The 14,192-nt window shown below is 43.6% G+C and overlaps 1 protein-coding gene across 2 annotated transcripts in view; it reads right to left on the bottom strand.

Annotated features, from left to right (window-relative positions):
* ACO1 (aconitase 1) overlaps positions 1-13,787 on the bottom strand; it is a 39,218-nt gene extending 25,431 nt beyond the window's left edge. Inside the window, exons 1-3 of one of the 2 annotated variants that reach the window (XM_055699519.1) lie at positions 13,670-13,787; positions 2,704-2,824; positions 790-958 (exon numbers count right to left, since the gene is read on the bottom strand). In XM_055699519.1, the coding sequence (XP_055555494.1) occupies positions 790-958; positions 2,704-2,800 (266 nt within the window). In that variant the 5' untranslated portion in view covers positions 2,801-2,824; positions 13,670-13,787. Of the gene's footprint in view, positions 1-789; positions 959-2,703; positions 2,825-13,092; positions 13,230-13,669 lie in introns of those variants that run through there. The other variant, XM_005432945.4, reaches the window with a different exon arrangement.
* Positions 13,788-14,192: the final 405 nt, after the last annotated feature.

Below are 14,192 nucleotides of genomic sequence, written 5' to 3' on the forward strand. Positions count from 1 at the left end.
ACTTTACTGTTCTGAAAAATAAAGTCAACTGACAGCTTAGCAGCACGGGGCTTACCGTGGGTGAACTAAATTCTTACAAAGGTAGAGGACAAACGTGCAAAGGACAGTGGACTTGCAAGTCAAATGCTGTATTAAAAACAGTTAAAAGCTACTGTTCCACCTTAAAAATTACTTTCCAGATCTACCAGGGACTATTACACACTGACACATGGGGACTAACTGCATTGCAATAACAAGGCCCAGTTTTTTCAGAGTCCATTAGGTATGAACTTCAATTTGCTTTCCTGGGAAAAACTAGACACTCATTTTTTCAATAGTAGAGCAGTCTTTAAAAATATGTATTTGGAATAACACTGACTTGGAAGAGAAAATATGATATGGGTTATAAATGAGACATGAAAAGGGTAGAGAACTGAAAGCAAGAGCCCCTGGGTGGGGGGTGAGGCGCGGGAAAGATACACTACCACACTATTCCCAAGCAACAACAAAACCTCTAAACTCTGAATTGCCTCATTTGGGTGCAATTTAGCCATCCCATTTTCTTCCCCTCTATATTGAAGAGTTTCATAAAGATATTTCTCCACCCAAGAAAAGCTTCATTTAACACTCTTATCATGAGTGTTTGCCTCTCCAAGTGCTGTCTGCAGCATGACATCCAGGAAAGGTGAAAGCGGTCTTTCCAAACATTTCACTGCCATTCTTTCCCTCACCTCATCACTCCACCCCAAGCCCAGCATTTCTGCCCTTTCAAGAGCCCCTCTTCCTAGCTTTGGAGAGCATCACACTCACGTGAAGTCTTGCAGAATAACTCTTGCAGGCTTGAACGGCACTTCAACATTCTTGTGTTGCACCACTTTCCAGTTGAGAATATTCTCAACATCTCCCTTCTTTACTAGGAACTCATCACAGTTACGGATCGCTGCTTCCAAGAGGACTCGAATAGAAAATGGCAGGCGTGCTGCATGGGTAAGAGGCAAGAAACAAATTCAGTTTTTACCTTAGGGTACATGTCAGCAAGTGCAGAGTTCCACGCCTGGGGCAGACAGGTCCTCACATGCTGTCCCCATATTCTCACAAGACTTTATCCCAAATTATCACATACCCTTTTCTAGCCTCCAGCTTCGTCAGGAGGTCGCTGCTAACTGACCTGTTCCACTCATTCTTTGAGCAGATTTATTACCTCAGTCCCTGTAAGACAGCAGACGTCCTTCCTGAAAGGACTCTTCCACAGCTCTTCCACTCTCCACAGCAATGCCACTCTGAAAACATACTGTGTTCACCTTGTTTCTCTGCAGTTTCCTCTCACTCTTGCCACTGAACATAGTCATATAAATGCACTAGAAAAACATAATTTTCTGCCTGACATGTTGGAACGCATAGTGGTGGTGGTCTAGGCAGTCTCTTCTTCTCAATAGATGGAGAACGAAACTGAATGGCAGGAAGAATGTGCATCTGCTAATCTTCTTTTATTTCAAGATAGAAATGCTTACAGAAGATAACATGAAATATCATTAGAGCAGTCCTAACAGCTTTACTACAAGCAATGGGTTTAAAGGAAGAAGTTTCTCTGTCCTTTCTCACCTGGTCCACTGTAATAATAGCTGTTTGATTTAGTCTCAGAATATTTACATTTGAAAGTCTCTTGAGAAGCTTGTCCAAACTTTCTACACAGGGCCCCCAAGACACAAAAGTAATTTAATCACAGTGAGACCTCATTACTGCTATCATAAAAAACCCCAACCAACTATTATTCAGGACACAGTCATTCAGAATCATTTGGGGCGGGCTTTGGTTGTTTTTTGACGGGTTTTCTTGGTTGTTGTTGGTTTGGGTTTTTTAAATTTTCTTTCTCACCCACCCCATTCTTCTGTTGTTAAGTTATTCCATCTTTCTGCTGGACAGTGAGAATTACATCCCGTTTTCTTTAAAGTATCTGGAGTTTTTACTTCTGGAATAGATCAGCTGGTAGTACCATACATATATTTGTCTATTTCTTAAGACTCATCTCTGCTTCTCACACACTACGCCCAACATTAATTGATTTCTTATTTAAACACTGCAATAGATATGCGTTGCTGACATTCAGAGAAAATGTTCCTCCTCTTGCTTCCTGACTTCTCCTTAATCACCTGTTCCTTTCTTGAAAGAGGAAAAATACCCAACATCAAGACCTCTAAGCTAAAGATACTTGCTCTCTAAGTCAGTGGCAGAGATGGTAAGATTTTTACCAGTGCCACATGGAAGATGACCAAGTATATTCTGGAAGTGTCAGAGGAAATAAGGAAAAAAACCTCCTCAGAAAGGACTTCCTAGCCACTACTTTTTAAAGCTGAACAATCTTTCTGGATGATTCCATCATATCAGTGTTCAGTCCTTTCTAGCCTTTCACAGTAGCATAACAGCATATGAGAAAACTTGTGCTCATATATTTGTGCTCATACTAGTCTGGCCTAGTACTCCTCATGCACTCAAGGAAAACAAGACTACAGTGTGCATACTATATTGAGAGAATACTGTGACCTGTGCCAGTATTTCTGTAGTCCTAAACTCCCAGAACAAATTTTTGGTAATATTTTGTTTCCAAGAACCATCTTCCGAATTCACAGTTCTCTCCAGAGACCAAATATTATCCAGTGTTGCAAAATCTCTTCAAGTTCTGTTCATCAATATTAATGTAATGCTTCCTTTGTGTTGTGAACGTACCGTATCTCACATCTTCCAATTTGCTCAGATTAAAGAACTTCTTCAGAGGCTGTTTAGGGTCCAGCGGCTCCAAGATACGTACAAAAGGGTTGCTCATGGTTATTCGAGACCCTTGGTGTCCCTAAAACAGAGAAGAAAAATCAGAGCCATTTTCACAACATCTGCACTGCGTACAAAGTACATGCCCCACAGTACCACAACGTGTATATCCCACATACAAGGTCTGTACCAGACAAAAAGGTACTGCACAGTCTGTGCTGGTCATGCCCTTACCCCTACAAAGCTACTTGTAACACATCCTCAGAGATAAAACGGTCTGCAGGAAGATAACAGCATTGTGAAAAATATTTATACACCACACAGTTTACAAAGGAAATTCAATGGCTGCAGTGTTCTTTATGCTGCTTCTAGGCAGCCCTTTGTGTCTCTATGTCCATGAACCATCACCACAATGTGGTCCCATTTCTTAAGTGGCCTTGGTCTAAAGTGGAACAGACAGGCACTTGCATCCAAAACTAAAAACAATTCAACCAAAACAGAAAACACGATAAATTTACTTGAGCCAGAAAGTGTTACAGACTAAGATTACAAATCCTGACTATCAGAGACACAAGGAACACTCCCAATTTCTGAAAGATTCATCAGGGTTGCCACAAAAATAAAAGCAGACTATTGTAAACATAGTTCTAGTTTGAGACCTTTTCTTCTTTGTGGGCACCCTAATGGCTTACTGGATAGAACATTCCACTGGGTCCTAGGACTTTTAGGGTTCACTTATACAAGCTAAAGTACCCTGACATATTCCCAATATCAAGGCCAACTAGCACAGACAGGCCCAAATTCACTCTAGAAATATCTCTCAGTCTCCAGAATAGGTTAACTGCATGCAAACTGCCTAATGGAACAGTTTGTAGGACACTTCTTAAGACCTGAACTCTGCCAGGGCTCCTTTGGGAGCACCAGCTTAGGCCAACACATGCCAAGGAGCAAGTTAACTATTTAACAGTAAGGACAATCCTCTTCCAGTGCCTGGAAACATTCCCAATCATGATTAAAACTTTTTTAGGAGAGAGAAAAACATAGGCCTGATTTCCAGATCTATTGTTGTTCACCTGTGGCACCGTTCTTATCTTCAAGTAACATTATCTTCCCTTGTCCCAGTTTTTCACAGAACAACAAAAAAACCAAGGTATAAGATGCACATCCTTTGACAGGCCTTGGAGACGGGTGCAAAGGGACACACAAAGTCCCATCTGTGTTAAAAACAAATTAATTCACTCTTTGGCCTTGCATTAGCTGTTTCATCTGTCAGTCCCATTGACTGTTCAGGGAATATTAATATGTGGATTATATTTATGGGGGATTTGTAAAGTATTCCAGCACAAACCATATTTCACGTATTTTGAAGACAACAACCAAGTTAGAGGTTAGACTGAGATGGATAGATAGCAGAAATGGTAACAAAGGAAGGTTCAGTGTGTAAAGCAGCAAGACACTGCAAAAGAAAGAAAAAAATTCAAAATTCTGTCAAACAAAACAATGGAAGTTTCTAGATAAAAAGTTGAATGCCAAGGGAAGGCAGAAAGGTAAGCTAATGAACAGACTGCAAACACCACACCCCAAACCTATCACCTCTTATGTCCCCACCTACAAGTTATTTTCTGAAATTCCTCTTCCCAGCTCCGCAGATACCCAATCCCACACAAAGCCCACCAAGTTTAGGTGTCATCTTCTTTAAACAGCATAAACTACTCAGCTGTTTCTCTTCTAAACAAGCTGTGCTTCCACAATTGAGCATGATCAAAATAAACTGCTTCCTTCGTCTCCTTGCCATCTATGCTCCTGATGAGCTTTATTTTCTGCCTTCCAAGCCGAGAACTTTATATTATGCATACCCACTTCTCATGGGAAAGTCTAAGGGTAGCTGAAGATAGAAAATGCTGAGATAACCCAACAGCTAAAGTAGAAGATCATTATTTTGATATGACCATTAATGAGTCTACTGTACTCAATTCACATCCTCTTATTTAAGTATAAATTGCAGCCGTAACATTTCCTACCCAAGCCAGTGTCCTGGCAAACCACATTAGCAATTCAAGATGCTATGACAGTAACTACTTGTTAGCATTCCTTTGCCCAACATCACCCTCTTCCCTGAACACAACTTTTTTAGTTCACAGTATGAGACACTTCAGTACAAACCTGCTTTCATCAGCAAGTTACACAAGTACGCCAAATTGTGGGACGACCAAGGCCTAAATACATGTTCTTTTCACCTGCCTGATCACTGATATGAACAACTCTTTCAACCTGGTAAGCCATTTAGAAATCCTTGCAAAGAGGCAAAGGATCTAGAAAAAGAATACTATTTGCAGCATTGCTGTAGCAAATTTCATAGGGCCCAAGAAGCCTCAGTCATACTGACTGCTGTTTCTAGACAGCAAATTATAAACCAAGTGGCCACAGCACAGAACTCAAGCTAGTGATCTGCCAAAAAGATGTGAGCACACAATACCCTGCAGATTGAGTACACCAAAATTTTTAAGTAGTCACTGAGATAGATACAGATTAACTTGTGATTGCAGCACAGAATATTTACTCATGTTTTGCAGGCACTGAAATGTAAATATGCCAACAGGCTAGCACACAGGGGAGCTGACATCTGTGTCTGGGACTGGTGCAGTGCACAGGGTCACATGCATTGACCGCGGCCAGTGCCACATGACCACAGTAATAGCTGATCACACATAAAGCAAGCACTCCATCTTCTGCCCAACAACCTCAAAACTGTTTGTGTGGAGGTCACATCTGAAATAGGATTCCACACAGTGGCCCTCAGGAAGACAGAAGTACAGAATATGAGGCTTCTAATGTTAACAGTCATCAGCCACCCACACAAACAGAGCTCATCCTGGCCTTGGAAAAGAGCTGCAACTCCAGCCCAAGCCATTCCCCCCTCTCCAGTTATCCAGACACACATTCTTTAGCGTTTGTGCAACTCTGGATACAGCCCTAGGACTGTAGGGGTTTCAGCTGACTGAAATAGATGAAAATGATTCAACTGGGGAGGGCTGTTTGTTTTTTTTTTTTTAAAAAAAAAAAAAAAAAAAGGCACAGAGTCTCATTAGTGGAACCTTCTCAAAGGGTTGCATGACTTATATAAGGTGTACCAGACAAACAATAGCTTTATTTTAGCCTTTCCTGTGCCTACTAATACAATTCTGAACACTGACATTTGGGCTGGTACTAATACTGATCATCTTTAAATCTACACTCCCTATTTATCAACATCGTTTTCCATTCACCTTGTTACATCAATGCAGTTGCTTAGCCCTGTGGCACCTAGCTCCATCTCTCACCACGGTACGTCTCCAATTCACCTACAGACTGCACATCAGTTCACCACAGAAAGTCTGACTTCTGGCTTTTCTCTCCCCAAGCTCCACTTCTCCCTCTTCCCCTGAGAAGCAAGTGCAAAAGGATTCCAACTGTGAATACCAAGAGGGGCAAATTTATTTGGCCAAGGTCCTAACTTTCCAAATAGAAAAAAAGGAAGCTGGTTTTCATTCATGCAACATTTGTGCTTCAGAGTAGATAATGAGCCCCTGGCTGTAACAGCTGTTCCATACTGGCTGTATCCCTAGATATGACACAGGAGAGTTCATGTTTCTCTGGCAATGCAAGTTTTACTTTGTGATATTTTAACAAAGCATTTGTACTAGCAAAATCAGAGTACAACATTCCTCATTTCATCTGTATTGAGTGGGTCAACGAATTTCGCTTTTACCATGAGAGCTCAAATGCTTACTAGCACCAAAAGATCAGTGCAAAAACACCTGCCCGCTGTACTACATACGGAGATGTCTACAGCAGCCTGAAGACCACACCATCTGATGATCAGTGCCTAGGAAGTATGCACAAGCCCAAGGGGACAGAAGGAAAAAGGTGTCTGTACCCTCCATGTTCCCTCTTCCCTTAAAAGTTAATCAACTAAATCAAATATACTTAAAGCACATTGAAGTCTCATGCAGATCTCCACAAAAAAAGGATTAAAGTATGTAACTTAAACCCACTTTTTTTTTAAAAAAAAAGAATATTCATGGGAGATTTAAACATGTCACTTGTGTTGATTTCAAATCTTACGTTGATGTAACTTAGTTCTGAGTATCCAACATAAATACAGTATGAGTGACATCACACCACCTTCTATTGGAAAAGAACTCGGTTCAGTAATTGAGGTATTACTTAAAGCATGTTCTTGATTGTGGGTCCTAGGCTCCACTTCAGAATCCTTTAAAAGCAGCAATGTGACTTGGAACAATTTCCACAAATTGAAATTTTACTGAAATTAATGGAATTGAGAAAGCATCCTGATATATCTTGTAGTTTTGCACTTGTAGAAATTATCTCATGCAGACCGTAGAGAGGGAAAAGGTATGCTGTTTGGCCTCCTGCTATACCTAAGAGAATATCTGAAGATGCCAGAGCTGTTCTAGACATCACTTCAACATACATGCTGACAGTAAATTGTGCTTTTTCTGTCATACATGACATGAGTGTTTACAAAAGACTCCTTATTAGTAATATTATTATTTATTACAGCAGTGTCTGAGGACAAACCAAGTGTAAAAGAAGAAACTCGAACTCTTATGGGTTACTCTAGGTTTGCATGTCTTAATCGGTCCAGCAGTGTTGGGTCACCTCCGCAGAGAGTGACAAGCTTACAAGATTTTCAGTCACATATTTATAGTCGTTACATAATACCTTGATTCCACAATAAAACTTCTATCAGTTCCTATCTTGACAGTCGGCTTCACAAGTTGTTCCGTATCTTGATCACCTCACTATTTTGCTGCTTCTTTCAAAGATAATAGCTTCAGGTTCCATACGTCCCAGTTCTGAGTAATCACAATAGACAATCTCCATCACTTCAGCCTTCTAAAGGTCAGGGTCTTCTGTTTTAAAAAGCTCCTTTGAACTGTCAGGCATAATCTTATTAATATTAAACTTTTATTGTCTAGCATCTATCAGCTGACTGTGCCTGCAGTCCTGGTTTGGGCTATACAGGGGACAAAGCTGAGGTGTACAGCCTACAGTAGCACCACTGATCTGGCATTTTCCTCCAACACCAAGGACACATCTATATTGTTTGACCCACAGAAAAAAAAAAAAGGGAAAAAGCCTCTGGATAAGACAACTTCTGTCTGAGCTTCAGGCCATAAAGGAGGAACAGAACAGACACAGTCACTCAGCATTTTAGTGCAGACATATTAATTCCACTCAGGGAAAGAGAACATGCCTCCAGCACAGCCTTTTCTACTCCATCTTTGGTTTTTTAGCTGTTGTCTTCCAAATTATGCAGAGGTGCCAACATTATTAATAGGAAGAGTTAATTTCAAACATCTATTCACAAAACTTAACGCCTAATAGCTTGACTAAGATTTCAAGTAGTAAAACCTTTTTCCTGGAGAGTGGGTAAATTCTTGGCCACCACTGGGAAGCACACACTCAGCAAAGGAGCAGTTTAATTTGAACACTGTACCAAAACACTAGAAATGCTAGAAGAGGTTACACTCTGGCAAAGCAAAGATGGTATTTTATCAGCCATCAAGGAAAGGGGGAAGGCTCAGACTTGCCTGGACTTGCAAGAAATCTGTGAAGAAACTTCCAACTGAAAACTGGGAAAAGGAGAGGTGAGCTGGCAGACTACTACAATAAAAGCCCTCTCCTGTTGACAAGGCAGAGGACATAGGGAACACTCGTGGCCTTGCTTGAAAAATACACTGTTTTCCACCCATGCTGAATCTCGTCTTACCACCCTCCACTGTGATTATCGTTCCTCCTCCTACTCCCCCAATTTATTTTCCTTAGTTTTGTCCAGTCTGGTTAACACCGCATGTGTATCTGTACTTAGCTGCCAAGTATGTGGTAAGCACCTCTAATTATTGACAATATTGAGCATGCTTTTTGTGACATTACTAAGATTTATATATAGCTCAACAGCACTTCTTAAACTGAGGGCTGTTGCTCAGTTCCCCCGCAGAAATGAATCCCTGCACCTTACACAGCTCTTCTTATTGTTCCACATTCTACTCAGAAATGGGCCTTAATTAAAAATGTTGATGACTACTTCCAGTTTACCAAAGTTATAGGTCACTTAGCCATAAACAAATATCTCTTAGCAGGTCCAGCAAGTAGGAACTTCTGTCCTGTTGGAACTGCAGCATGCTCAGTGCATGTCTATTTGCTTGAAAAGCAAGGAAGGAAAATATCCATGCTAAGCATGGTGCCAGAAGTCAGAATTTTTCATATGGAAAGACAACCCCTCCACTATTAGTCCAACCCCTCCACTATTAGTCAAGTGTCTGCAGTAGCAAAACTTTGGTAAGTAAATCCATCCATATCTTAAGTCAGTTTAGAAAAAAACTAATACAGCTATTTGCGTGGTAGGGAAAAGAAACTGTAGTTTAAATATCCAAGTAAATATCCAAGCCTAAAAAAAAAGTTTCTGTTACCCTGGGGGGGGGGGGGGGGGGAAGCTAAAACAACCACAACACAACAAAAACATACACATACAAAAAAAAACCACCTGGCAAACAAAATTAAAAAAAACCCACAACCAAAAAAACCAAACAAAACCCAAACCACAACCAAGCACACCCCCTCACCAAAAAAAACCCAACTCAAAACACAAATGCCCCCAGCATTTGGACAGCGTTCAACACCACTACCAGAACAAGCAGAGTCTTGTTTTATAATGTATCTAGCTATAATTACTTGTGGATGCCCACAACTACTGTTGCAATAAACACAGGTTTCTTGTTTTGATTGAGAGAAGCTCTATTTAACACTTATTCCACATGTGACAGATAAGGACACAATATAAGAAATGCACAGTGCTGCATTGCTGTAAGCAGTCAGTAGCAAGATTTCAGTGCTAACAGTGAAGATATTTGAGAAAGAATCTTTGTGTTTCTCCAACAGAAGTCCATCGTTACATACAGATTCTTAAAGAGAAGCCCACTAGCCATCTGATGACTGAGCAACTATAAACTACACCATTATTGCACACTGGAAGAAAATGCAGTAATATGTAAAGGAAGTTTTAATAAACGCTCTCTAAGCAAAGTTTCGGGGACCCCTTTCAACTTTAACACTCAAGGAACTCTACTGGAACACAATCAGGACTCTGGATTGCAGACTTGACTGCTTTCTTCTGATGCCTAGAACTGCAATGCTAAAATACCGAGTTATTCAGAGCCATGATGTGCTACACTTCCAGTGCACTGGACAGGTTTTTAAGTGCATATTTCTATAATTTGTGTATTTCACAGGCTGTCATAAGCATTTTGACCAGTTTACTTCGTTAGCAGCGCTGTGTTGCACATATGGGAACTGAAGATTTAGTTCAGAGATTAAGCCTGTGAAATCAAACCTTTAGGTATTAAATTAACTCTGGCTGTAAGTGAGCTGGAAGTTTAGAAGCATGTGCAGTTCCCAAGATGTGGATATTACCCTCCCTTGGGTCATCCCTCCAGAAAGCCAAATGCTACCTCCTCCCTTACTTCAACACTATTAGTTCACTTACTGCTTATGGGACAGTCAAAACACTTCTCTTGTACACAACTCACCAGCTTTTGGTGATCTGGGCGAGCACAGGCATCTAGGATACCTCAGACAGCTTCTGGAATGCAAGCTATACTTACAGTTAACAAAATCCAGATTGCAGGCATAAGTGTTGAGGGAATGCTGTGTCAGCAGACTCACCACTGTGTGTCCCAGTTAAAAAGTAGAGATTACTTTTCTTTTCGCTGCAGAAAAATGAGCAGCGAAAGAAAAATTATGCCTGAGAATACAGGGAAGCTTATCTGGAGGCTACAGAACTCCGAAAAATGAAGCCTTGATTTTTCTTTTTTTCTTTTCCTCCCTGAAAGAGCAACTCTGAACTTTAACCTACTTCCTACCACTGAACAAACTTGCTGCTCATTTCTCCTACGTTAGCAGTCTTACACTGTTCATTAACAAATACGCAGCATGGACCAATTTTAACAAAGAACCAGCTTTCAGTGTTAGTAAAAAAAATAAAATCCAGTGTAACACACAGAAACACATTCACACCGGTAAGTTAACACGGAAGCACTAAGTATTCTGGAGTACAGACTGTAAGTGTGTACAAAGGTTCAGTCTGAAATTTGGTGTCAATTTCAACAGGCAGGATTAAAATACATCTCAGTATTGATCCGTTTGTTTCAAAAGGCTCATGTGAAGGGGAGGAGGAACACTGCAGAGGTGTGTGGGAAAGGGAAACAAAACAGGGCTATTGTGAGTCAGCTCTCTACTCACACCATTACCGCTGTACCAGCTCTGTACCCCTAAAACTTCTTTTGGTAACTTGCTATCTTAACTATTTCAGAGCTATTAAAGATACGTAGGTGGAAGAAGTCCTTTCAGGATGAAGAACTGATGTGAGGATTACTGCTGTTGTGAAATAGATCTGGCATCATGGGGAAAAAGTTCTAACTTCTCATGCCATTTCAAGACAAATCCTGAATTTGTGCTCTGGAAATAATGAAAGATAATTTTCTCACAACAAAAATTGCAGCCTATAATCACAGCAGCTATTCAACTATTTGGACAGATGAATCTGGCTTTCAAACACCCATGGCTTCAGCCTGTAAGCAGAATGAGTGCCTATCTGACAAGATTTCATCAATTCCAACTAGCCGTTACCAGAATTTACTGGCCAAGCTCCCTGGGAAGGCAAATTAAGTTCCACAAAATAGTTTTAATTCAACTGTCTTTTTCAGAACCATTTTCCACTAAAAGCTTGGAGGGAGGGACAAAAAGAAAACCCCCAAAACCCCAACACCAAACAATCAAGCAAAACCAAACACCCTCCTTCACAAGGTTCTAGAGTCCTGACCCTAGCTAGAGTCGTGGGATGTCCCAATTCCTGCGAGGAAGTGCCGAATACCTAGAGGAAATTTTCTGAACTAACCACTCCCTAAGGCAGCACTGAAGGCAAGAAGCCTGAAAAATTCTTAGCTTCTATTCACACAAACAGAGCAGACTGGAAATTAAGACTCCTTTTTACCATCTCTCTGATGGTCCTTTCAGAAAAGGAAAGGGACCACTCTTCAAACCATAACCTTCCAGCGATCTTAAGTAGACTGTTACCTCAAGGAGGGAAAAAATTTCAAGCTAATATGCGATGAAATCCTACAGTGAGAGTCTATGTCAGAAAATACTAGCAAAAGAGATTTGCTGCTATTCTTACTGTTTAAGTATTATTAGTGTTTCTTCTCTGGTTTTCTGCAATTATTGTTTCATCTCTTCCACCATTTTAATTTAATAATATCAAATGGGAATATATTATCCTCTGGCTAAAGGGAGCCAGAGAGAAAGAAACATGCTAAATTACAAATGTGGTATGACAACAAAAACGCAGTTTGAAAGTCCTACAGTCTTCAGTTCAGCAGCAGTTCTGCATGATAGACTCTGCAAAGCACTGCTAAGTGAGCAGATTCCATCATTCACTGAAAACCTCTCCAGGAATTTCCTCTATCTTACAAAGCCCAGGATGATTAAAGTATCGACATTTTTCTTAGTAACTCCTCACACACACCACTGATCCTGGAGGGCCCGAGAGTCAGCTGCACTTCCTACTCTACGCACATTATAAATTCCTTCTACTTTCTTTGAAGAAGTAACAATCCCCAGAAGTTTATTAGGACATTCTGATGGAGCACAATTGCTTTTAAGCAAAGCAATACCAAATAAACATTCCAGTGTTAATACTTCTCTAGGGTGGTCTTCCTTTACTTCAGTATAGTGGATTGATAGAGCCAGTCTGAACAATAGTAACAGCAATGAGCGCTTGGAGATATTAATTCAATTCCAATTGTTTGGAGAGAGAATCCTATGTTTTAGACCTAGTTTTCTGCTGATAGTAAAGAATACTGAAGACCTGACCTCGCCATCTTCCCCCACCCCATCCCTATGGTAGCTTTAGAGCTGGAAACCAAATATCAAAGTACAACCACCAGTTAAAAAGTAAGAAGGAACTGTGGTGGTGTTATGAAACACAGCAATGCACTGAACAGATACACAAGGACTAATCCAAACACACACCTAGTCCAGATTCTGAAACAGGGCATCTCCACTGCCACAGCCCTCTGCCAGGTTAGGCCACAACGCGAGTACCTGCACCTGCACTACCAGCCTCCGTGGCTGCTGCTGTTACTGAGCACCTGCCCCTGCTGCCGGTGCCATGAACGCAAAACACACGGTTTTTGTTGCCCAAAACCCCCGAACTAGTAAAACCCGTCACTTTGCATTAACACAGGCTTCACCTTCCCATGCTTTTCTCCCATCCCTTCCCTGCCTTACCTTACCGATGTTGCAGTTCTGTTACCTTATTGCAGCACAGCCGGGCTGCCGCACGCTCCACACAGGCACCATGCACAGCCCGCTGCCACTTGGTGCTACTGAAACACCAACAAAGGCTGGAGTTGTCCCAGCATGAAATTAACGAAAAAGCTTTGCCTAGATAAAGATAGGGCAGCACACCTCCTCTCCCATTTCTGCTCTCCTCCTCTACCCAAATCTTTCTTCTTTCTCAGCTCTGCAACTGCCTGTTCCCGTACCCGGCTCCCGATGAGGCCGGGCTCCAGCCGGGCAGGGCCTGGCCAGCCGCTCGGCTCCCCGGTCCCGTGCCGCCCGCAGGGCCGCTTTGCCGGGGCCGCCCTCCCCCCGCAGTACCGGCCCGCTCCAGAACCCCGCCTGCGGCCCCTGCACCGGGGCCCGGCCCACTGCACCGGCGGTCCGCCCGGGCCCGCACCCGCCGCGGGTCTCCCGCGGCGCGCCCCTCGGCCCCCAGCTTCCCCCGCGGCTGGCGGGGCCCGGCGCCGCCGCGGCAGGGGAAGCGGCCCCGGGGCGGCCGCGCCCCGCCGGAGCCCGCACTCACCGCGGGCCGAGGAGGAGCGCGCCGCCGCCGCTTGCTGACCGCTACCGCCGGGCGCAGGCAGAGAGGAACTGCGAGCGGGCTGGCTCCGCCCCCAAGGCCGGCCGCGGTGGCATTGGCGGGGCGGGGCACGGGGGGGCGGGGCGGGGCACGGGGGGGCGGGGCGGGGCGGGGCACGGGGGGCGGGGCGGGGCGGGGCACGGGGGGCGGGGCGGGGCGGGGCACGGGGGGGCGGGGCGGGGCGGGGCACGGGGGGCGGGATGTATTTCCCCTTCCTGCCCTCAGCTGCGGCGCGGGTCGGCTCGCAGGGGCCGATGTTTGCCAGAGGGCAGACGCGGGCGCGGAGCCGTGCGGAGGGTCATCGCCGAGCGCGGGGGGCGGGCAGGGTGCTGGTACCGGGCCCGAAGCTGGGTCGGATCGGGGCTGCGCTGCCGGCCGAGCCATGGCGGCGGCGGGCGCCGCAAAGCTTGGGGCGGCCCCCTCCGGGCCCTGCTGTGCGGTGTCGGTGCCGGGAGCACCCTGCGCA

This window comes from Falco cherrug, chromosome Z (assembly GCF_023634085.1).
Source record: "Falco cherrug isolate bFalChe1 chromosome Z, bFalChe1.pri, whole genome shotgun sequence".
Classification (NCBI taxonomy): Eukaryota; Metazoa; Chordata; class Aves; order Falconiformes; family Falconidae; genus Falco; species Falco cherrug.